At 46.8% G+C, this 23,158-nt stretch overlaps 1 protein-coding gene across 1 annotated transcript in view; it reads right to left on the reverse strand.

Moving 5' to 3' along the window:
* ABCC11 (ATP binding cassette subfamily C member 11) overlaps positions 1–23,158 on the reverse strand; it is a 63,883-nt gene that overhangs the window by 22,539 nt on the left and 18,186 nt on the right. The window contains exons 9-19 of the mRNA XM_077985644.1: positions 21,943–22,050; positions 19,419–19,670; positions 16,888–16,959; positions 14,233–14,357; positions 12,083–12,155; positions 8,939–9,142; positions 6,465–6,599; positions 6,289–6,391; positions 4,539–4,628; positions 2,135–2,238; positions 782–979 (exon numbers count right to left, since the gene is read on the reverse strand). Of these exons, the coding sequence (XP_077841770.1) occupies positions 782–979; positions 2,135–2,238; positions 4,539–4,628; positions 6,289–6,391; positions 6,465–6,599; positions 8,939–9,142; positions 12,083–12,155; positions 14,233–14,357; positions 16,888–16,959; positions 19,419–19,670; positions 21,943–22,050 (1,464 nt within the window). The remainder of the gene's footprint in view (positions 1–781; positions 980–2,134; positions 2,239–4,538; positions 4,629–6,288; positions 6,392–6,464; positions 6,600–8,938; positions 9,143–12,082; positions 12,156–14,232; positions 14,358–16,887; positions 16,960–19,418; positions 19,671–21,942; positions 22,051–23,158) is intronic.

The raw sequence follows: 23,158 nt of genomic DNA on the forward strand, positions 1-23,158 counted from the left end.
CTTGAGCCCAGGAGTTCAAGACCAGCCTGCGCAACATGGCAAGACCTGTCTCTACAAAAATACAAAAAATACAAAAATTAGCCAGGCGAGGTGGTGTGCGCCTGTGGTTCCAGCTACTCGGAGGTTAAGGTAGGGAGGACTTCTTCAGCCCAAGAGGTTGAGGCTGCAGTAAGCTGTGATCACACCACTGCACTCCAGCCTGGGTGATAGGCAGGTATATGAGAACTCTCTGTACCGTCATCTCAATTTTTCTGTAAACCAAAAGTGCTCAAAAAACAAAGTTGTCTGGGCATGGTGGCTCACACCTTAATCCCAGCTACTTAGAAGGCCAATGTGGGAGGATTGGTTTAGCCCAGGATTTTGAGACCAGCCTGGGCAACATAGCAAGACCCCATCTCTACAGATAAATAAATAATTAAAGTCTACTAATTTAAAAAAAATAGGCCGAGTATGGTCGCTCATGCCTGTAATCCCAGCACTTTGGGGGGCTGAGGTGGATGGATCACTGGAACCCAGGAGTTTGAGACCACCTTGGGCAATGTGGTGAAACCCAGTTTCTACAAAAAATACAAAAATTAGTCAGATCTGGTGGCATGCGCCCGTACTCCCAGCTGCTTGGGAGGCTGAGGCAGGAGGATCGCGGAGGTTGCCGTGAGTGGAGATTGTGCCACTCACTGCACTCCAGCCTGGGCTACAGAGCTCTAAAAAATAAAAAAATAAAAATGAAGCTGGGCAAGTTCGGAGCTTAGCCTTCAGCCCCGCCCAGCACCCAGGCCCATACCTTGTTGAAGAGCTTGTTGTGCAGAGCCGTGGATGCCTTCCTCGTGACCTTGGTGAAAATCCCTGAGGAGCAGACCCCCACACAGATGAGGAGCAGGGTGTTGAGCGCATACACCAGCTGGTAGAAGGACAGTTGAGGATTGTCTGCCACGTTGCCTGGGTCTGCCGTGGTTCCATTGCTCTCTCGGCTGCTATTGGTCTTCAAGAAAGAACAGGGGGTCAGACTGCAGGTGTCCAGGGGGAAATTCAGTGGCAGGGAAAGCCTTCTCCCTGGGGCCACGTGAGACCCCGTGGATGGTAGAAGGTGAAGTTGTTTGCCCAAACCTCCCTGCTCAGCGCTTGGCTACTCTCTTTTGCCCTTCATTCCCACCGCCCTGCCCTGCACTAGGCCCTCAGAGTCTGCCCTGTGGACACTGCAGCAGCCGGGCCCTTGCACACGCTCTGCTGCGATGCAGCGAGAAGCTTGGGGACGTGATTTCCCGAAACCCCTCCTGGCATGGTTTCAGGCTAGATTCTGCCAAGGAGAGGCACCCACAGGGAAACAGAAAGGTGGAAGAGGAGAAGCCAGCACGCTCAGTGGCAACTGTGGGCAGGAGCGTGGGGTGTGGGGTTTTTCCAGAGGCTGGAAGGCATCCTGGGAATCACCCACTTCAGTTCAGCTGAGATCCCTGATGGCTGCTTCCCCTCCAATGGTTGACTGAGCCTCTAATTCCCTATATTAAATCCTCTGAAGCTCTAAATACTTAGAGTGGCTTCTGCTCTCCTGACCCAAACCTCCTGGTACACGATCTAGAAATAAACCACATGAAGCACTGTGGGGAAAGCATGGCTTCGATTAAGGGCACCAAGTCCCAGCCCTGTCCTGTCCTAGGGCAGGTTCTTCATCCTCTCTAGGCACAGGGTCCCCTTGGGAAAATGGAGACAGTGGAACTTGCCTCAGAATGTGGGTGGGGAGATTAGTGAAATAACTTGACACAGTGTGGCCGGTTGTGGCTCCCAGCTCACAAGACCAGAAGTATATTTTAAATAAACCATAGTGTGGAGGCCAGCCTGGAGCTAAAGGAGACAGTTACTGCAGTGGAATGGAAAGATTCTTGGGGCACTGTCTGGGGATATAAATCTCTTGGTTTTCCAGTAAGACTGATCAGGTGACCACTCATTCTACAAAATCAGGAGGCCTGTGTGGGAGAACCCCAGAGTCCTGGCTCCCCATGGTTCTCTCTGGAACACCAGCTCTGGGCTTGTCATGTGGGTCCCAAGCCATGCTCTGGCTCTTGTGGTCTCAAGGAGCAAGAAGTCACCACACCTCACTCAAGCCCATAGAAACACAGCCCACCCACCTCATGGCACTCACCCCTGAGCCCTGCTCCAACCAGTAGCTCAGCCACCAGAAGCTGAAGATTGTGAAGAAGATGATCAGCACCATGAAGAAGAAAACTATGCAAGAGACCATGTAACCTGGGAGGGAGACAGTGGTGATGTACAAGTGCCACAAACAGGTGCGAGGCAACTGCTGACTCAGGTGCGAGGCAACTGCTGACTCAGCTGCTCAGCCATCCCTGTCTTTGAGTGCTTGGAAACCCTTGAGCCCCACCCACTGTGGACACCTTGGAGGAATGGGAAGAGCTGGGTTCCAAAGTCAGGGAGCCCTGGGTTCAAATCCTGGCTCCACCACTTCCAAACCGTGTGACCTTGGACAAGGTACCAAATGTCAGCAACATGCCACTTCTTTACCTATGAAATAGTGATAACCTTACCAGCTTCAGAGCCATGCTGAAGATGATATGAGATAATGTGTGTCAAGCACTCAGCCCAGTGTCTGGCAGAGGGCAGTGTTCTAGAGAAGTTCGTTCACCTTATGCAGGTCCTGCAGGTTCAGTTTTATAAGTAACAATAACAGCTACCTGTTATGTGGTACGCACCATGTACTATCATGTGCTACATGCCAGGAATAGTACTAAATGTATGCAGTATTTCTGAATTAGTAATTCCTATCCCCATTTTCAAAAGTGCTATTGTGTGAATGTATGTGTCTCCAAAATGTTGAAACCAAATTCCCAAGGTGATGGTATTACAAAGTGAGGCCTCTAGGAGGTGACAACCATGAGGATGGAGCCCTCATGAATGGCATTAATGCCCTTAAGAGGCTTCAGAGAGCTGCCTCCCTGGTTTTTTGTTCCTTTTACCATGTGAGGATACAACATTTATCCCCTCCAGGGACAATGGAGGACGCAGCATTCAAGGCGCCATCTTGGAAGTAGATACTGGGCCCTCACCAGACACCAAACTTGCCAGCACCTTGATCTTGGACTTCCCAGCCTCCAGAACAGTGAGAAATAAATTTCTGTTCTTTGTAAACTATCCAGTTAATATATGTTGTTACAGCAGCACAAATAGGCTAATAAAATGAGAAAACTGAATCTGAGAGGGGAACTACCTTGTCCAAACTCGCAGAGTTGGTGAGTGGCAGAGCTGGGATTTGAAGCAGTTAAGGGTGGGAAAAGGCAGGGTACACTCCTTCTTGGGGCACTGCTTCCTGCTCTAGCACTCCTCTCACCTATTTATGCTCACATGTCCCGTGCCTACAGTCTTTTCCCAAATTCTATCCTTCCTTCAAGGGTTGTCTCTTCTTTGATGAGATTTGAGATTCCCTGGCCACAGAGATCTCTCTCACCATCTGATGGAAGCAATGTCTTAATTCTCCAGCTAGATTTCAGCGATGGTTCTTAGATGACTTTATGCCCCCTCCCCTCTAGAGCTTGGCACAGGGCCTGGAACATAGTAGGCACTTTGTAAATACAGATCAATGTATGCTGCTAGATCCATTCATGCATTTCACAAGCATTTGCTGTTCCCTGCTCTGTCTGGGCAGGCCCTGGGTTACTCCTTGCAGGATACCCATGGTGGACAGGGCGGGAACAGTGTCCTGTGTACGCAGCCTACCTCTTCCTCCCCCAGGCATGCAGACAGCAGACATCTTACACAACGGTCAGCTTCCAATGTCAACGATGCGTAAAACGTTTCATGGAGTAAAAATAACTCTCAAAAATCTCTTAAATTACTTGATAAGTACAGCACCATATATTGAGTTTTGTGTTTACAACATTGTACAGTAAATATACATGATGATATACACCATTTAAGAAGGCAGTAGCTTTGAACTTCTAATTGCCTTCTACCTGCCTTAAGAAATAAAAATTAAGAAATTCTAAATCACACCAAAATAAAAGTCCCACCACTGTGACCTTATGCGATGTGGCTGCTATTTTCTATCCGATTCTATTTCATGTCTTTCAGTGCTGCTCATGATAAACTCAGCTGATTGCAAAACCCACTAAGGGAGCAGAGCTCAGAGTTTGAAAAACACTGAAATAATGAGGCAGGATGCGGTGGCTCATGCCTGTAATCCCAGCCCTTTGGGAGGCTGAGATGGGAGGATTACTTGAGGCCAGAAGTTCAAGACCAGCCTGGTCAACATAGCAAGACCCCATCTCTATTCTTTTTAAAAAAATTTTTTAAACTAAAAAAATAGAAAAACACTGAAATAATGAGTATACATGAAAATATAACTTCCAACCTTGGCTTTGATGGTAGAGTTGCTATAACTGAGTAGAGTTTGGTTTTGCAAGTTAGGCCAATAAACACCATGGCTCCTCTGGACCTCTCTACTTCACATGACCTCACATGTTCTAATCTGACCCAGTTTCAGGGATAGGGCTGCTCCAAGAGACAGCCCTGGGCTGGCATGGGAACCATACCTCCAGCTGCCTGGATGTAGTGGTGGTAGACCCTCCAACTCAAGGAGCCTTCTTTCATCTCCTCCTCCTGTGTGAGCTGATGCTCCGGCACTGGGTCAGAGTAGAAGAAGAGAAAAATGGTATGCCTGCCAATCACGTGATCTCCTTCCTTCTGTCTCTGGCTTCCATCCTGGGCCAGCTTTTCACCTTCTAGCTTCAGTGCCCCACCTGCGTCTAAGGTTTTTCATGGAAGACCCTGCTGAAAGAAACCTTTGACCTGGGCTCCAGAGCCTGGAAAGGGATCCATCCCTAACCATTCAATCAACTCTGGAGGGACTGCAGGGTCTCCTGTGTATGATGGACTGAGAGAAACGCAGGAAAGAATGAAGAAAACCACCTGGGACCAGAAAACCTGGGTTTCAGAACTGTCACTATGACACTGTGCAACATCAGGCAAATCACTTAACCCTTCTGTTCACTCGTCCAAAAAAATGGAAAGCTGAGAGGGTTGCTAAGTTGCCCTGCAGCCATACACTTCTGAGATAATGCTTCACAAAACAGCCCTGACCAGCCCAGGTGGACTCTTGACCTTGAGCTTGGCCTGAAAACCAGTACCTGGAGATGCCCATAGATGTTTCTGATGATAATTATAGCCATCACGACAGTGACTGTCTGCTACTGCTGCCTGCTATTCTCCCTTCTAGTAACAACAGCCCAATATTTCCTGGGGAAGAGTGCTCTTTCTCTGGAATTTTAATCCTGAGGGAAATTACACCAGGATGGAAAGTTTTGGAGTAGGTTTTCTTCAAAAAGACTCAATTGGTGGCTGGGCACGGTGGCTCATGCCTATAATCCCAGCACTTTGGGAGGCCTAGGCGGGTGGATCACTTGAGGTCAGGAGTTCGAGACCAACCTAGGCAACATGGTGAAACCCGGTCTCTACTAAAAATACAAAAATTAGCCGGTGTGGTGGTGTGTGCCTGTAGTCCCAGCTACTTGGGAGGCTGAGGTACGAGAATTGCTTGAACCTGGGAGGCAGAGGTTGAAGTGAGCCAAGATCGTGCCACTGTATTCCTGCCTGGGCAATAGAGCAACACTCTGTCTAAAAAAAAGACTCAGTGGGAGACGGGAGCCTACAATGTAACAGGCCCTGTGTGGGGTTCTTCCCTATATCTGACCTCATCTAATCTCCACTACAACCCTGTGGAGTTAAGTACCATCATCTCCACTTTTGCCGAGAGTTCAGAGAGGTTAAGTTAGATGGCCAAGGTCACACAGCTTAGTAAGCAGCAGAGCTGGGATTCAAATCCAGAACTGTCTTACTCGAAAAATGGAAGTCGCTCCCTTCTGCTACTCTGCCCCAGACAAGAGCAAGGCCATGAGCTTCCAGACATCAGGGACTAAACCCAGTTCATTTCTGATCCCTAATACCTTTGCTCTCAATATTTACTGTCTTCCAGTGTGTAGTGAATGAATGTCTACATGCCTGGCCGAGCCTTAAATCTGTGCCATTCAGAGCCAAAGCTACCTCCTATCCTGCCTCTGCTGTGCACCCTCGGCTGTGCCCGCCGCAACACTCACTTCCTGGATCCTTCAGGCCTCCTGCCCAGCAGTCTACACCCCATGGCCCTCAACTACTTGGATCTGAACCCTGTGTATGTAAATGCTTAGGGTCTCAGACACTGAGGGTCATGGCCCAATCTGGGGTCTAGGAGGAAACACTGGGCCATCTGGAGGACCCAGGCAGGCATTCTTGTCCTGTCTCCCGCACCATTACCAGCATTTCCATTGAGAGACTCTTCCAAGGAGGTGGCCAGAGCCTGACTTTCTACCTGTGGCTTCTCTGCTATCTTTGCTGTGTCCTGCAACGTGACCTGGGGAGAGAGCACAGGCCCTGAGTGCACGTGCGTCCACGATGGGGAGTGAGGGCGGCGGGGCAGGACTCACCGATATGGCTTCTTTGTGCATCTTCTGGATAAGTTGGGCATATTTCCCCTTTTTCTGCATTAACTCACTGTGAGTTCCGTTTTCACAGATTTTTCCGTTTTCCAACAAAATGATCTGGTCACAAAATTCTAAGTACTGGACAGTCAGAAGAAAGAAAGCCTTCAGTGAGCACAGGGAAAGATGTTTGATTTTACTATTCACCAGGAAAATGTAAATTTAAATCACGATAAAATATTATTTCATACCAACAGATGAGCAAACATTTAAAAGTTGGACAACTCAAGTGTTGGTGGTGATCTGAGGTAAAAGGAACTCTCCTTAACTATCAGGAGGATTGTAGTTAAGGAGAGTTCCTCGGAGAACTACTTTGGAGAACAATTTGACCTATTCAGTAACATGGAAGATTTTTGAAGTTTATGAACCAATGATTTGACTCCTAAAACTCTACCTGAAAATACTCTCAAACATGTGTACAAAGATATATGTAGAAGGATGTACACGGAAGTATTTTTTTTTTTTTTTTGTAAAAGTGAAAAATAAGAAACAATTGTTCATACTGGAGAAATAAATTCTGGTATATTCAGATATTGGAATGCTATACCAATGAGAATTAAATAAAGTTATGAAGCTGGGTGGAGTGGCTTACGCCTGTAATTCCAGCACTTTCGGAGGCCGAGGTGGGCAGATCACAAGGTCAGGAGTTCGAGACCACTCTGGCCAACATGGTGAAACCCTGTTTCTACTACAAATACAAAAATCAGCCAGGTATGGTGGCGTGTGCCTGTAGTCCCAGCTACTCCGGAGGCTGAGGCAGGAGAATTGCTTGAACCTGGGAAGTAGAGGCTGCAGTGAGCTGAGACTGTACCGCTGCACTCCAGCCTGGGCTGGAGTGAGACTCTGTCTCAAAATATATACATATATATCTTTATATAATTTTTTTTATATATATATATAAAGTTACAAGTATCAACATGGAAGATCTCAAAAAACATAATGTTGAGGGGAGAAAAGGAAACTACCAAAGGGCACAGAAAGTAAAAAATAAATTCTATAAAATTCTATAAAGTTAAAAAATATGCAAAAGGAATTTCTTCTTGTCTAGAGATTCACGCATATGCTGTAAAAGTATGAAGACATGCATGGAAACAATAAACAATAAAGTCAGGAGAGCAGAAAGGAGGAACTGCAACAGAATTGGAGAGTGGAATCAATGTTTTATTGTTTAATCTGGGCGGTAGATACATGGGTTTTATTAATTATTTTCTAAACCTTGTTTAGGTTTTAAATATTTTATACCAAAAAAAATAGTAAAGCAAAAATAAGGAGCGAGAGAAAAAGAAACAGAAGAAGAAGGGGGAGAGAAAATAATAAGGCACTGTGGCCAATGCCATATGTGAAAATACTCAAGGGAAAATGACCCAGGAGAAGCAGCAGCAGAAGCAGTCATTGCACTGAGTTCATCGTCGGTAAGAAAACACACTGAGGTGGCTCTCAATCTAAGAACGGGAGACTTGCGGGATTCTTTTCTGACAGATTGGCTTCTTTTTCTTTTCTTTTCTTTTTTATTGATTGATTGATTTTCTTTGAGACAGGGTCTTGTTCTGTTGCCCAGACTGGAGTGCAGTGGCACTATCACAGCTCACTGCAGCCTTGACCTCCAGGGCTCTATCCTCTCGCCTTGGCCTCCCCAGTAGCTGGGACCACAGATGCACCACAACACCCGGCTAATTTTTTTTTTTTTTTTTTTTTGAGACGGAGTCTTGCTCTGTCGCCCAGGCTGGGGTGCAGTGGCCGGATCTCAGCTCACTGCAAGCTCCACCTCCCGGGTTTACGCCATTCTCCTGCCTCAGCGTCCTGAGTAGCTGGGACTACAGGCGCCCGCCACCTCGCCCGGCTAGTTTTTTGTATTTTTTAGTAGAGATGGGGTTTCACCGTGTTAGCCAGGATGGTCTCGATCTCCTGACCTCGTGATCCACCTGTCTCGGCCTCCCAAAGTGCTGGGATTACAGGCTTGAGCCACCGCGCCCGGCCCACCCGGCTAATTTTTTAAATTTTTATAGAGATGGGCGGTCTCTCTAAGTTGCCCAGGCTGGTCTTGAACTCCTGGCCTCAAGCAGTCCTCCTGCCTTGGCCTTCCAAAGTGCTGGGATTACAGGCATGAGCCATCGTGCCGGGCCTGTTTTCATTTTTTGTAACTTGAAAAGCAGGGGTCCACTCATAAAATTTTGAAGATAAAGGAGACCAAAAAATTTGTTCTTAATTTTTATCAGGACAAAAATCTTCTACCAGTCTGTTTGCTCTATGTGGAAAGCAGAGGACATCCAAGTTTTTTACAGCCCTCCCCAAATATGGAGTCTAGCCTGAGATGAGGACAGGTGCTGGGAGGCTGTCGCTGAATCACACTCTGAAATGGCAGAGGCTTGAGGATCTACGTTATCCATCAATCACAGTCAGAGCCCTGGAGGGGTTCTCACCTGCAGCTGGTGGGTCACCAGGACGACCGTCTTCCCCCTAAGTGTCTTCTTAATGCACTCCTCAAAAATGTGCTTCCCCACGTGGGCGTCCACAGCAGACAGGGGGTCGTCCAGCAGGTAGAGTTGACGGTCGGAGTAGACGGCGCGGGCCAGGCTGATCCTCTGTTTCTGCCCCCCAGAGAGGTTGAGGCCCCGCTCCCCGATCTGCAGACAGGCAGTAAAAAGCACCATGTCCAGAGAGCAAGCACAGCCAGGTGCGCTCAAATGGGTGGGCAGATGTAGCAGGCAGAACTCCCTCAGTACAGACCAAGATATGCACACACTCCAGGATACCTGATAATTTGGCATTCCGGACTTAAAAATACATAATGTATCTCACTCATATGTGGGAGCTTAAAAGCTGATCTCATGGAGGTAGAGAGTAGAATGACGGACACCAGAGGCTGGAAAGGATTTTTGGGGGTGGGGAAGGGGGGTGAGAATGAAGAGAGGTTGGCTGATGGACACAAACATCAAGTTAGATAGAAGGAATAAGTTCTAATGTTTGATAGCAGAATAGGGTGACTATAGCCAACAACAAGGTATTGTATATTTCAGCAGAGCTAGTAGACAGGAGTCGAAAAGTTCTCAGCACAACAGAAGTGATAAATACTCAAGGTGCTGGGTACCCTAAATGCCCTGACCTGATCATTACATATTCTACAGATATAACAAAATAGCACAGGTACCCAAAAAAATGCACAAATATTATGCATCAATAAAAATATTTTTCAAAACGTGGTTGAGATGAATAAATTGCTTCTCAATTAATTAAAAATCTTGTAACTCTCCATGTATCCCCTGAATCTAAATTTAAAGATACATAACTTTTAAAAACTTGTAACTCTTACTTAGATACAATTTTTCTAAGCCTATCAACTTCTAGGAGGCAAACATTAAACTACTAAAAATTCAGATAATAAAATAAATCACTCATTCCCAAGTAAGAGCACTGTCTCACATATTATTCTGGTTTTATGTATTTGGTTTTTTGAGGCAGGGTCTCCTCTGTTGCCCAGGCTGGAGTGCAGTGGCACCAGCAATCATGGCTTACTGCGACCTCCGCCTCTCAGTCTCAAGCGATTCTCCCATCTCAGCCTCCTGAGTAGCTGGGACTACAGGTGGTGCCACCACACTCAGCTAATGTTTTTAAACTTTTCTCTTTTTTTTTTTTTTTTTTGTAGAGATGAGGTCTCACTATATTGCCTAGGTTGGTCTCAAACTCCTGGGCTCAAGCAATTCTCCCACCTTAGCCTTCCAAGGTGCTGAGGTTACACTGGACCTGGCCTTATTCAGGTTTTTAATCTCCATTGACAGCACCTGTCAACTTGTGGGACCATTGGCCTGGATTAGGGGTGTCATCAGAGACTATTTGCACTGTGTGCACCCACTCAACAGACCAGAGCTGGAATGGCTGCAAGGAGCTTTACTGACGCTGGAAGGACCATCTCACAGGGCACCTGCTGTGATAGGAGTTGAGGGTGAAAACCCAAGTTACTGAGCATGTTTTGCAGATTAGCGCTCCAGGCAGCCGCCAGCTGGCCCATCCCTCCTTCAGGCTCTGAGGAAGTGGGAGCTGGAGTGTAAGTCCTAGTTCCTGTTCTATCCTGACTGCTTGAAGTCTCTGTAGAGAAGAATCAGAGTTGAAATGGTGGCAGAGAAACCTCCTGTCCCTGCCGTGCTTCCAGGTCACCACTGTGTGACCTTGGACAACCTGCTTGATCTGGCCAAAGCCCAGTTTCCCCATTCACTCATTTACTTATACATCAAATACTATTCAATGCCTACTGTGCTCTTACAATAGTAGTTATCACTTACTCTAGGCCGGGCACTAGTCAAAGCACTTTGTATTAACTCATTTAAACCTCAAAGCAATCCGATCAGGTCAGTACTCTTATTTATGCCATTTTACAGATGAGATCTTGTTCTTCCTATTGAAGAAACAACCTTGAATATGATCATTTAGCTCTCTGCCATCAAAGATGTATAGTCCCAGCTTTAAAAGAAGAAGAATAGGCCAAGCACAGTAGTTCATGCCTATAATCCCAGCACTTTGGGAGGCCGAGCTGGGTGGATCACATGAGGTCAGGAGTTTGAGACTAGCTTGGCTAACATGGCGAAACACTGTCTCTACTAAAAATGCAAAAGTTAGCCGGGCCTGGAGGCACATGACTGTAATCCCAGCTACTCAGGAGGCTGAGGTGGGAGAATCTCTTGAATCTGGGAGGTGGAGGTTGCAGTGAGTTGAGATCACCCCACTGCACTCCTGTCTGGGTGACAGAGAGAGAACGAGATTCCCCTTCAAAAAAAGAAGAAGAAGGGGAAGAAGAAGAAAAAGGTAAAGAAGAAGAAGAAGAAGAAGAAGAAGAAGAAGAAGAAGAAGAAGAAGAAGAAGAAGAAGAAGAAGAAGAAGAGGAAGAGGAAGAGGAAGAGGAAGAGGAAGAGGAAGAGGAAGAGGAAGAGGAAGAGGAAGAAGAAGAAGAAGAAGAAGAAGAAGAAGAAGAAGAAGAAGAAGTATTTAAAACTACCCTCCTGAGGTTATTGAGATTATTGTGACTCTCACCTAAGACACTATATTCAAGTCACTAGAATAGCACCTTGCATGTAGTAAGTGTTCAACAGACTGAGCTATTATTAGACCATTAAAATCAAGAAGGCAATGCCACTTTTATCGTGGGTGAGGGTCGTATGTGTATTAAGGTGACTGCAGATGTGAAAGATTGTGAATTATCAGGGAAATGTTACAGCCAGAAATTGCCCCTGCGGGTCATGGCTGATGTCGCACTGGCTGGAGTGGGGCAAGGGTGATGGGGGTGGGGTTCTCATCTTCACAGGGTCTCTGCTCTTGCTTCAGAAGAAGGAGCTTGAGGTCAGCTCTCCACCTCTGTGGGGTAAGGTACCCCCTTTCCTTTCCAGGTGCCTCTATAAGCTGAGCCCCAACCTCCCTCAGTGAGGGAAGCTTTGCTTCTCCTGCACCTGCTGCAGGAAAAACTCCAGCTGCTTTGGGAGGAAGAGCTGGGATCCTTCCCCTCCCTGCCTGGGGAGGCAGCGTGAACATAAGAGCACCAACGTTACACAGAGCAAGCAGGCTTGCCTCCCTCTTACCTCTGTCATGTCTCCAAAGGGCAGAAGTTCCAGGTCCCGATTCAGGGAGCAGCAGTGGAGCACCTGGAGGTATCTGTGAAGGACAGGGAGCCGTAAGGCACAGGGGACCAGCCCTCCTGCCCATCATCCTTTCCAGTGTCAAAAGGAGTAGTCTTGATTTTCATGCTAAGAAATTTAGACTTGATCTTGTGTTTAATGGTATACCACCGAAGGCTTTTTTCATTTCCTTCCCTCTTTCATTTCTTTTAAATTAATACACACTCTTAGTAAATATTTGACCGGAACAAAAAGATGCAATGAAAAGCAGTTCTCCTTCCCATCTTTGACCTTCATTTGCTTTTCTCAAAAGCGGCCACTCTTGGCTGGGTGTGGTGGCTCACACCTGTAATTCCAGCACATTGGGAGGCCGAGGAGGGCGGATCACCTGAAGTCAGGAGTTCGAAATCAGCTTGGCCAACATGACAAAACCCCATCTCTACTAAAAATACAAAAATTAGCTGGGTGTGGTGGTGCGTGCCTATAGTCCCAGTTACTCGAAAGGCAGAGGCAGGAGAATCGCTTGAACTGGGGAGGTGGAGGCTGTAGTAAGCCAAGATCATGTCATTGTACTCCGGCCTGGGAGACAAAGTGACACTCCATCTCAAAAAAAAAAAAAAAAGCATCCACTATTACAGCGTCTTATGTATTTATTCAGAAGTAATCTATTCGTATATGGATGTGTACTGCATGGTACTGCAGGTATAGGCTATTATTGCTTTAACGGCACTGTAGTATTCCATTATACGGTTGCACTATAAATTATCTAACCAGAGCCCTAGTGATGGAGATTGGAATTGTTTCTACTCTTTTGCTCCTGTGAGCAGTGCAGTGTGAACATCCTTGTATATGGGTCTTTGCTTCATGGGTGAAAATATCTGCACATTAAATACCTAACAGCGGATTTGCTGAGTCAAAGGGTTGGTGCGTTTTTATTTTAACAGATATTTCAAAACTTCTGTATGAGTTCTGTCAGTCTCGCAGAAGACCATAAAGAAGAGCAATGACAGGACGAGAGCCGGGACTTAGGCTGATTGCCCTGGAGACAATCTTACGCGGGGTGGAACAGAGCAGGAGATTAGAGACAGGGACCCAAGGGCAGGGGCAGTGGGAACTGTTCAAACAAGAGATCACAGGCTGAACGAACTAGAAGCAGAGATGGAGAAGACAGAAATACAAGAGATATGTAGGAGACAGGCTTATTCACAATTGGTGACCAATTAGATGTGGAAGCACTCAGAGGAGGAGATATCTGGCTTCCCGGGGTGCAAGCTTTGGGTGATGTCATTAAACTGAGTTGCACAATTTGGGAAAAGAAGCCAGGTGTATGGGGCTGAGCAGGCAGGGTGCCCATGAGTTGGCATTGGACATGATTGTGAGGTGTACACAGGACAACTAGACAGAGACAGCCAGTTCCTACACCTCCATATCTATGTTGTTACCGGGGGCCAATTGCAAAACCAAGCAAACAGTCACAGGTCAGAGTCCACCATAGTTGGAAGCGTAGCTGTAGCATTCAGAGCAGTTTTCCTGGACCCTTCACTGAACAGGCTTCACTCATGATATCCAATCTCATGTCTCGGGCAGGTGAACCCGATAATTCTAGGGTAGGGAGAGGCCACAGAGGGAAAGGAGGGATATGGACAAGACTTGGGAGATCCACGGGGCCACAGATTCAAACCGGTTTCCTCTATGTCACAGAACCTCATCGCTCTCATTTGTTTTCCTTTTCACTTAGAGGCCAAGATTTAACGAATACAAATGAAGTTCTACTGTAGCAATTTTGGAGGGGGGAGAATGTATTGACTATTTTAAGCCAATACAGCATAATAGTTAAGCATGAAGTTTCTGAAAGCAACTGGGTTCAAATCCGGGCTCTATCATATCCCACCACCTGGGTGACTTTGGGCAAATTATTTAACCTCTTGGGGCCTCAGCTGATTCATCTGGAAAATTGATACGATGGTATTTCTTTCACAATGAGGGGTGAATATGATAATGAGTGAAAGTGGAGCACACAAGTGTTAGCAGTTGTCAGGTTACCATTCAAAGCTGGAAGTGCCCCCAGACCAGCCACATGCCCTGTGCTCTCCCCTTCCCCTCCAGGAGCTTACCGGGCCTTGTCATATGGATCTCCCATGAGGATGTTCTCCCTGATGCTCCCGCTGACGATCCAGGCCTGCTGGGGGACATAGGCCAGGCTTCCCTGCACCCCCACTGAGCCCTCAAGCAAGTTCATCTGTGGCAGAATGAGTCCAGCCTTAGGACCAAGTGGGCAAAGGGACAGAGCCTGCCTGGCTCAGCAGGCACAGTGCCCACGGCCCCATTGCCCTCCAGGATCTTGGGGGCTCTCCTAGGTAAAAGGGACTTTTAATGTGGCCCTGCCAGGCCCACCAGCGAGTTGCAGGGACTGGCCATGAGAACATGTGGAAGCAGCTGGAGATAAGCCCAGCCAGGTCCTGCTTGGACTGAATCCAAGGTCTGCACTAAAGATACCCCAAACGTTTTTTCCTCTTATTTGTCCCAGCGCCATTCCCTGGTAGCCAGTGCCTCCATGGTCTTCACCGTGCACACCAAAATTTCCAGGCTACCTCTGAGCATGCCTGGGTATTATGGAATTATTATTGTTAGGTAGGATAATGTTATCATGGTTAGGTAGAAAAATGTTCTTACTTTTGGACATCATGATGAAGTATTTAGAAGGGAAAGTGTTATAACCTGTGTAATTTAAAGCATTCTACAAAATATATGTCTGTATAGTAAGGTAAATATGCAAAAACTATCAACGGCTGCATCTAGATGGTGGGTATATGGATTCCTGCTGTAGTGTCCTCCAGCTTTTCTGTATAAGTTCAAAACAACACGTTAAAAACAAATAGAGATAGACATTCATCCCCAGCACCCTGACATGGGACCTCATCATTCTTAATCCTTTCTCTTTTATACCCTGACATGTTTACTTTACATGAGACTTTAACAAATAAGAACTTTAAAATGGCATCTCTGTGTCTTCCTTTATTAGAAGGAAAGTGACAGGCTTATTTGCATAGGAAACTGACAAACCACTGGGCGCGTAGGGAGGTGGCCTTGCCTGGAGGCTGCCGGGTGATGCTCCTGTGATGTAGAACACAGCTCTGACCTCAGGTGGACCTGGGACTCAGCCCTGGCTCACCCCTTACCTGCTGCATGACCTTGGATGAGTCACCTCTCAGAATCTCACATACTTATCTGTAAATGGGTCATCATGAGTGTGCCTTTGTCGTGGGAGGTTACCAGCGTTAAAGGGGAAAATGGAAAGCTCTTTGCACAGGACTTGGCATGTAAGTACTGAAGCTAGTTTTACTGTTTTTTTTAATGGAGTCTTTCTTCCTTGCAGTTGCGAAGAAACTGGGGAAAGGCCATCCCACATGCAGCACATGGCTGATGCGTTAAGAGAGAGCTGGCTTTGGTAACATAACCGCATTCCAAGGAAGGGATGAGTTTGGCAATGTTCATTTGGGAGAAGGAGCTGAGGGAAAAGCCGAAGAAAGGAAGGAAAACTTCTCCCAGTGATAGGGGAACAAGGGACAATGGGCAGAAGAAGAAGGGGGAAGAGATGGCAGCCCAGGAGGGGGTGAGGTTGGGGCTCTGTGGGGAAGGGCTGGTGTAAGACTCCTGCAGGAAGGTGAACAAAAATGCATAGCAGGTGTCATAGGTGCTTTTAGTGTTCATTATAAGGTGTGCAGTGTGACCCCAAAGGATCTGGGGAATGGGCTTGGGGTTTTTTCAAACCGGAGAAATGGCCGGGCATGGTGGCTCACATCTATAATCCCAGCATTTTGGAAGGCCGAGGCGGGTGGATCACTTGAGGCCAGGAGTTCAAGACCAGCCCGGTCAATGTGGTGAAACCCGTCTCTACCAAAAAATACAAAAGAAACTCTTGAACCCTGGAGGCAGAGGTTGCAGTGAGCCAAGATCACGCCATTGCACTCCCAACTGGATGACAAAGCAAGACTCTGTGTGAAAAAAATGAAGAAAGAAAGAAAGACAGAAGGAAAGGGAAGGGAAAGGAAGGGAATAGAAAACGGAAAGAAAAGAAAGAAAAAAGAAACTGGAGAAAGGGTGTGTGAACCACATGTCCACATGGCAGCAGACCTCAAACTTGTCCACAGGGGATGGAATGAGGGGTTCAAATCTCAAGGGCAAGTGCACCTAGCAGGCATATGTACCCCACTGCCAGAGTACGAGTAAGACTGCCCCATCCCATCCAGCAGGCCTCCTCTCCCCAGCCTTCCTTCCTTCTTTCTCCCTATTTCTCCCCCAACATTTCTCTTCCGATCCCGTCCTAAAAGGCACAAACATCCCACTCTCAATGTTATGAGTTTGGCTTTATAAAATGATTTTATGCTCTTTTTTTAAAGGAACCATTGCAACAGGGTATTGCAGTGTGGAAGAGAGATTGGACTCAATTCCCTGTTAAATAATTTGTATGATCATATTAACTTTGAGTTAATATCCTGTATCCTCACAGAGCACAGGTGAGGACAGATCTCCAGGTGATGTAAGAGGCAGCCCGCACCAGGAGTGCTGCCACAAGGTGAAGAGAAAGGGCCACCTTGATCACACACCTCCCACACAGTGCAAGCACAACCATTTTTCATTTATAAAAACCCCACTTGCTCAGACCCCTGTGAGGAAGAAAGCAGTGGGGGACCCTGCCTGGGGCACTGGAGCTTGGGAGCGCCTGGACTGCTTGCGGACAGGCACGCATGTGGCCACAGATCACTTACCTCCCCAAGGATGGCTGACAACAGGCTGCTCTTACCACTCCCCGTGTTGCCGCAGACCCCTAACATCATCCCCTGCAAGCCAAGGAGGACACACAAGTGTTGGGACAGCACAGCCCTGGCATATCCACCTGCTCAGGGCGGCTCAACTGTTTAGAACCCAAAACAACACACAGAAAACAAAACAACCACACAGAGCCCAAGACTCCTCAGACAAGCAAAGCTCAAGAGGAGCTTTGCGTTTAGTCCCTGGAGGCAGGAGGGGTGGCCCGAGAGGAAGCAGATCACAAGGAAAAGGCAGAGGGGAACTCAGGGGTAGGTGGCAAGAACCCTGAATTCCAGATTGGTGTCTATTCTATGCAGCAATCCTGGGAAAGCCACTTAGCTTCTCTGGGCCTCAGTTTCTCCATCTGTGAAATGGGAATAAAGAAGCCAGTCTCACAGAATTTCATGCATGCATGCATGCATGCATGCATTTATTCAAACATTCATTCATCCATCAAATAGTGATCTGAGTTTCCTCTATGGACCCAGTAATGAAGAGAAGACCTCACATTGAGCTTAGAACGTAAGCTGAGGGGATGGGAAGACAGACAGACTACATAAATAAATAAATAAATAAATATCAGATAGAGATAAGTGATATGAGTAAAATGAAGTCGGCTCTTATGACAGACAGAGAGTTGGGGTTGAGTCAATTTTAGACAACTCAGCCAGGGAAGGCTTCTACAGAGCAGGCGTCATTGCTGCCCCAGAGCGGTGAGAACTCTAGTGGGGAAGAGGTCAGAGGTACAGGTACCGATTTGGAGGAACCCGGGCTCTAAGGGCAGTGAAAAGTCACTGAAGGGTTTAAGGAGAGTGACTTGAATTGGTTTACATTTCAGAAAGATCCTTCTGTCATAGTATAATACAGTAGTCCCCAACCTTTTTGGCACCCGGGACCAGTTTCATGGAAGACAATTTTTCCACAAACTGAGGGTTGGTGGAGGATTGATTTCAGGATGAAACTGTTCCACCTCAGATCATCAGGCAAGATTCTCATAAGGAGCAATCTGGATTCCTCGCATGCATACTTCACAATAAGGTTCGCGCTGCTATGAGAATCTAATGCTGCCGCTGATCTGACACAAGGTGGAGCTCAGGCGGTGATGCTCACTGGCCTGCCGCTCACCTCCTGCTGTGCGGCCTGGTTTCTAACAGGCTGTGGACCAGTGCAGGTCTACCACCCAGGTGTCAGGAACCCCTGGTATAATGGATTTGGGAGGCTCAGAGAGACAGAGAGTGGGAGTGGGGTGAGAGACACAAACTACCTATTGGGTACAATGCACACTATCGAGTCCCAGGTGCACTAAAATCTCAACTTCACCACTATACAACTCCTCCGTCTAACCAAGACCCACTTGTACCCCAAAAGCTATTGAAATAAAAAATACATATTAATTATTTAAAAAAGGAAAATCCCTCTGTCTGCTGCATGGTAAAAGGCTCATAAGAAGGCAAAAGTGGGAGCAGAGAGGGGGATAAGGAGGTTCTGGGAGCGGCATGACAGTGGCAGGGATAGGGCAGTGGAGGGGCTATGGTGAGGGCGGCAGGTTCGGGGCAGATGTGGAAGTCAAGCTGATGGCCTTGCTGGTGGATTGGATTCGAGGGAGGGAAGGAAAGGAATCAAGTGTGACTTCCAGGTCCTTGACCACTGGAAGGATGATGGTGCCATCTCCCAGGAGAAGGAAGATTTAGGGAACTCATTAAAGGGGGTGAATATCAAAACCTTATTTCATTTTAAATGCTTGATGGACATTTAAGAGAGATATTATATATGCAATCGAGTCTGGAGTCCAGAAGAGACTTCAAAGTTAGAGATAATAGCACAGAGATAGAATTTAAAACCATAGGGCTAGAGATGATCACCAAGGAAAGAAGTATAAATAGATAACAGACAGTAGATATTAGATATTAACACCTATTACTATTAGGTATTATCTAGTTTTTAGACATTTATCACTACATATGAATATCAATATCTATATCTATTCTATGTCAATTATTATTAGATATCAATATCTACGTTAATAGATAACAGAGAAGAAAAGAGGAGGGGCGAAGAGGAGACAGCAGGAAGCTAATCTTTGTAAACATCAGGCAGAGAAAGAGCCAGATAAGGTGAGTTCACAGAATAACAGAATTCAAACACAGGATAGTGCTTGGCACATACAAGGAATGTAATAAATGTTAGCTGAGTCTCCTTTCCCTTCTCCTGTCTGTGTCCTTGGTCCTTCCAAGGACCAGCACACAGTGCTCTCATATTATTTTGGGTCTTACCTAAGCCAAAAAAATTTTACATGATAGATTAATTCACACTAAAAAATGAAAGATACCTTGTATTTGCCCTCCATGAAAAATTTGAATTTTAAAGGGAGAGATCTTGGAAAGGGCAGTTTTTAACCAAGGATATGGTGGGGCACCTGGCCAAGCCCCCAGTCTCAGGTCCTGAGCGCCTGGCAGGCAGCCTGCCTGCATGGCCTGAACAAGGCTACCTTGGACACCACCAGGTTGATCTTGTGCAACTCTGGGCCCAGGCTCTTCCCTTCTTCCTCTGGCTCGAGGGCATCTCTAGGCCTGGTCACCCCCTCAGAAGCGTGTCCATTCCTCTCCAGCTCCAATGCCCCATTGACGATCCCAGGACAGGTCTGTCGCCAAGACAAGGTGGCCTCTTCCAAGACCAGAGCTTTGCTGGGGTCTTGTAATGTCTGGACATAGAAAACAGGGCTCTCCTGGAGGAAAAACTTCTGAAAAGACAAAAGGAAATAGAGGGAGGAGGAATGCAGTTCTTTAGTTCAGCAGGAATGTGTTCCCAGTTTTACAAGCCTGCCAGTTGGTATGGTTTTCTGAATTTCAAATAAGCAGTAAAAGTTTGCAGAAGTACCACCAGTTAGGAAAGGCCAGTTTCTGTGGGTGACAATTCTAGGTCAGCGTTTTCCAAATTTCAGAGCACAGGGCTGCTCTTCCATATTTGCAAACACTGCGCTATCAACGGCAACTCTGCTCAGGAGGTTGACTAAGGACTAACCTACATTAGCCTCATCCCAAGTGATGATAGCCATTGACTCATAAGACTGATGTTTTTCTAATTAAATTCTTTTAATATTGGGCTGGACATAATCGCTCATGTCTATAATCCTAGCACTTTGGGAGGCCAAGTTGGGGGATTGCTTAAGCTCAGGAGTTTAAGACCAACCTGGGGAACATAGTGAGACCTCCATCTCTTTAAAAAAAAATTCTACTTGTAGCTATTGAGAATAAAAACTCTGTCTGTGTCCCACACTGGGGAAAGGTCATTTGGGGTCATACATTTCAAAAGGTGACCATCAGCATGTCACTTCTCTCTGCATCTCCAGCTCCCTGTCTATAAAGCACAAGGGTTGAACTACATAAATTCTAGCAATCAAAAGAATGGGAGGGGAGTATGATCCTACAGAAGTCAGGATTACATTCAAATAGGCCTACCTGGAGATATGCTTAAGAGATTTAGAAGGATGCTTCCTGACATTTTGGACTCTCTTACCCATCCTTCTGAGCTCTGATTGCGTCTTCCTCATCTCTGCCCCCACCACAGGTGAAAACAGGCACAGAAGGGGAGAATGAATGGACAAACCCAGTGTCCCATGGGAAGGAAGGCAGCGGCAGGAGCCTTCTCACAGCTGCTGAGAAGTCAGGGAAGCGCGCTGGGCTGGTGATAAGCAAAGCACTGTTTGTGTTACTCAGAGCAGCCAAGTTCGTTCCAGCCTCAGGGCTTTCACATTTCCTGTTTCCTCTGCCTGGTCATCATCACTCAGTCACCTTGGCAGGGGCCTTTCCTAACCAGGCTCTTCCCAGGAGCCCCCAGCCCTCCCCAGCATACTCCCTAGAACAGGCATGTCCAATCCCTTGGCTTCCCTAGGGCACATTGGAAGAAGAATTGTCTTGGGCCACACAGAAAATACACCAACACCAGCGACAGCTAATTAACCAAAAAAAAAAAAAAAAAAAAAAAAATCGCAAAAAAAAAAATCTCCTGTTTTAAGAAAGTTTACAAATTTGTGTTGGGCCACATTCAAAGCCATCCTGGGCCACATGCGACCCGTGAGCTGCAGGTTGGACACGCTTGCTCTAGGACATCACATTGTTTTATTGGCATCATGGTTCTTCATGTGATCTGATCGAATCCTCTTTGATCATTAATTTACTTATTAATTGTCTGTTTCCAATACCAAATCGGAACTCCCTGACAGCAGGGACCCCTGTTCAATGCAGTATTCTCAGTGCCTAGCTTGTGGTAGGAGCTCAATAAATATATATATATATTTTTTTGCATTAATGAATGAATGAGTGAATGAGTGATAATAGGTCGTGGACTGCATGTACATAAAAGTCGGGTGACTACAAAATGACTTTTAAAAATTGGTTTAGATTAGGGTTTTCAAACTTAGATGCCAACTATATAAATAAGTGAAGTGGACCATTTCTAAGATGATACATGATCATTAAAATGCAGCTCCAGGCCTGGAGGTGTAATAGGGTATGGTAGAGACTGCAGCAAACTGCAGCTAAATGCCTCCATCTAAACAGGGCAGCTATCACCTCAACTCCAGCTGCTTGTGGCCATGGTAGATTGTGGTCCAGGGTCACTAGATCTTCTAATCATTCAAGAGAATTCAAAAATCTGGGTTTTCACATAAAATGTCCAAGTGTTTCAATGCAAGCAACATCTATGGTGTTTTTCTAAAACAAAACTATCTATCAGGGTAACTCTATGCAAACCTGGATAAAGTCTGCAGAGCATCTGTCTGAGACCTGGTTTAGACACACTATCCTAAGATCTCCTTGGAGACTGAGACCTGACCCAATTCATCTGTCTTCCCAGGCCCCACACCAGCCTTGGCACAGGAGGTCACTGAGTTAGCTAATCCCTCTCTCAACCTAGGCCTTGGCCAGGTGACATGTTCGGGAGGAACATCACAGGGGCTGAAGGCAGAGGAGCGTCCAAGCAGGGGGCCTACAGCCAGTCCCCTGACCACCTACCTTGAACCTCATCACCGCAGACTTGGAATTCGTGAGGCCTTTGACTGCTAAGGGCACAAAGAACACTGACAGCCGAAGGAGAGTCAAGGAGCCCAGCATGCTGAAGGCCTGGATAAGAAGGGGAGGAGGCAGTAAGGGTCGTGGCCCTTCCTGCTTCCACCATTCCCTGGCACCCGCATCCCTGAGCCGTATCCTCAGCATCCAACAAGCAGTTGGTTCCTCCAACAGAGGCTAAGTTAGTGTTTAGGGGGAGACTGGAAAAAGCTGGGGAAAGAGCACTCGTCTTGGAGTCTTAGAGTTAAAGGTCTAGTCCCTGTTGCAGCTTAGCCACTGACTTCTCTAGCTTTGGGCAGGTTGCCCCTACCGCATCCCAGTTTCCCCACTGGCATAGTGAGAAAAATCATGAAGTACATACAGGAATAAAGTTGGGAAACACCAAAAAAATTCATGTGAGTGAGCATTGCTTCCTTTCAATGGAGCTTGGTGCTATTCTTGCTGTCAAGGTCCTATTTCTTCTTCTTTGCCTTAGATGTTTGTTTTCTTTCTAACATTCAACATCTCCTTACCCTTCATGCCTAACCCCTGCTGCACTGTGACTATAGCAAAACACCTTAGGCTCTCAGGACCCCAGAAGGTGCCCTCCTGGAGGTGCTGAAAGAACCTTCCAATCCATGCCTCTCTCTCCTCCTTTCTTCTCCTGGCTCCATCCAAAAATGAACTCCAGTGGAGCAGGAATGCCTTGGTCTAGACCTGCCTTGTGTCATCTCAGTGTCAGCCTCAAGTGCCTCTGAAAGTATTCCTTCTATAGCGCCCCCAACACCCTCAGAGTTCTCGGGGTTGTTTCCCTGGTGCATGCCTGAGCCAAGCAGAGGGGCCAGCCATCTGGGGCACACACAATCCCTTGACCGCAGACTATCAAATGTTTCCCTTCTTGCTCTGGGTGCTGCCTCCTGGCTTCCCCGGTTGGATTACCACCCCTCCAAGAGTGGCACCCTGTCTTATTCTGCTCAAAGAGCTGGGATTCCTAACCCTGTAAGGCAGCTGCCACTTCTCAGGGCCGGGTTCTGACCATGAAGGGAAAGACCAAAGAAGCTATACCTTTGTATTTGAAGTGCACTTCCGGGGCCCTTATTTAGGGATTAGAGGAACTGCTCAACCTCAAGGTGTAATTCAAATTGTCAGAATTTTAACTACAGGGACGACCTCCCCCCCACCC

Source organism: Macaca mulatta, chromosome 20, assembly GCF_049350105.2.
Source record: "Macaca mulatta isolate MMU2019108-1 chromosome 20, T2T-MMU8v2.0, whole genome shotgun sequence".
NCBI classification, from domain to species: domain Eukaryota; kingdom Metazoa; phylum Chordata; class Mammalia; order Primates; family Cercopithecidae; genus Macaca; species Macaca mulatta.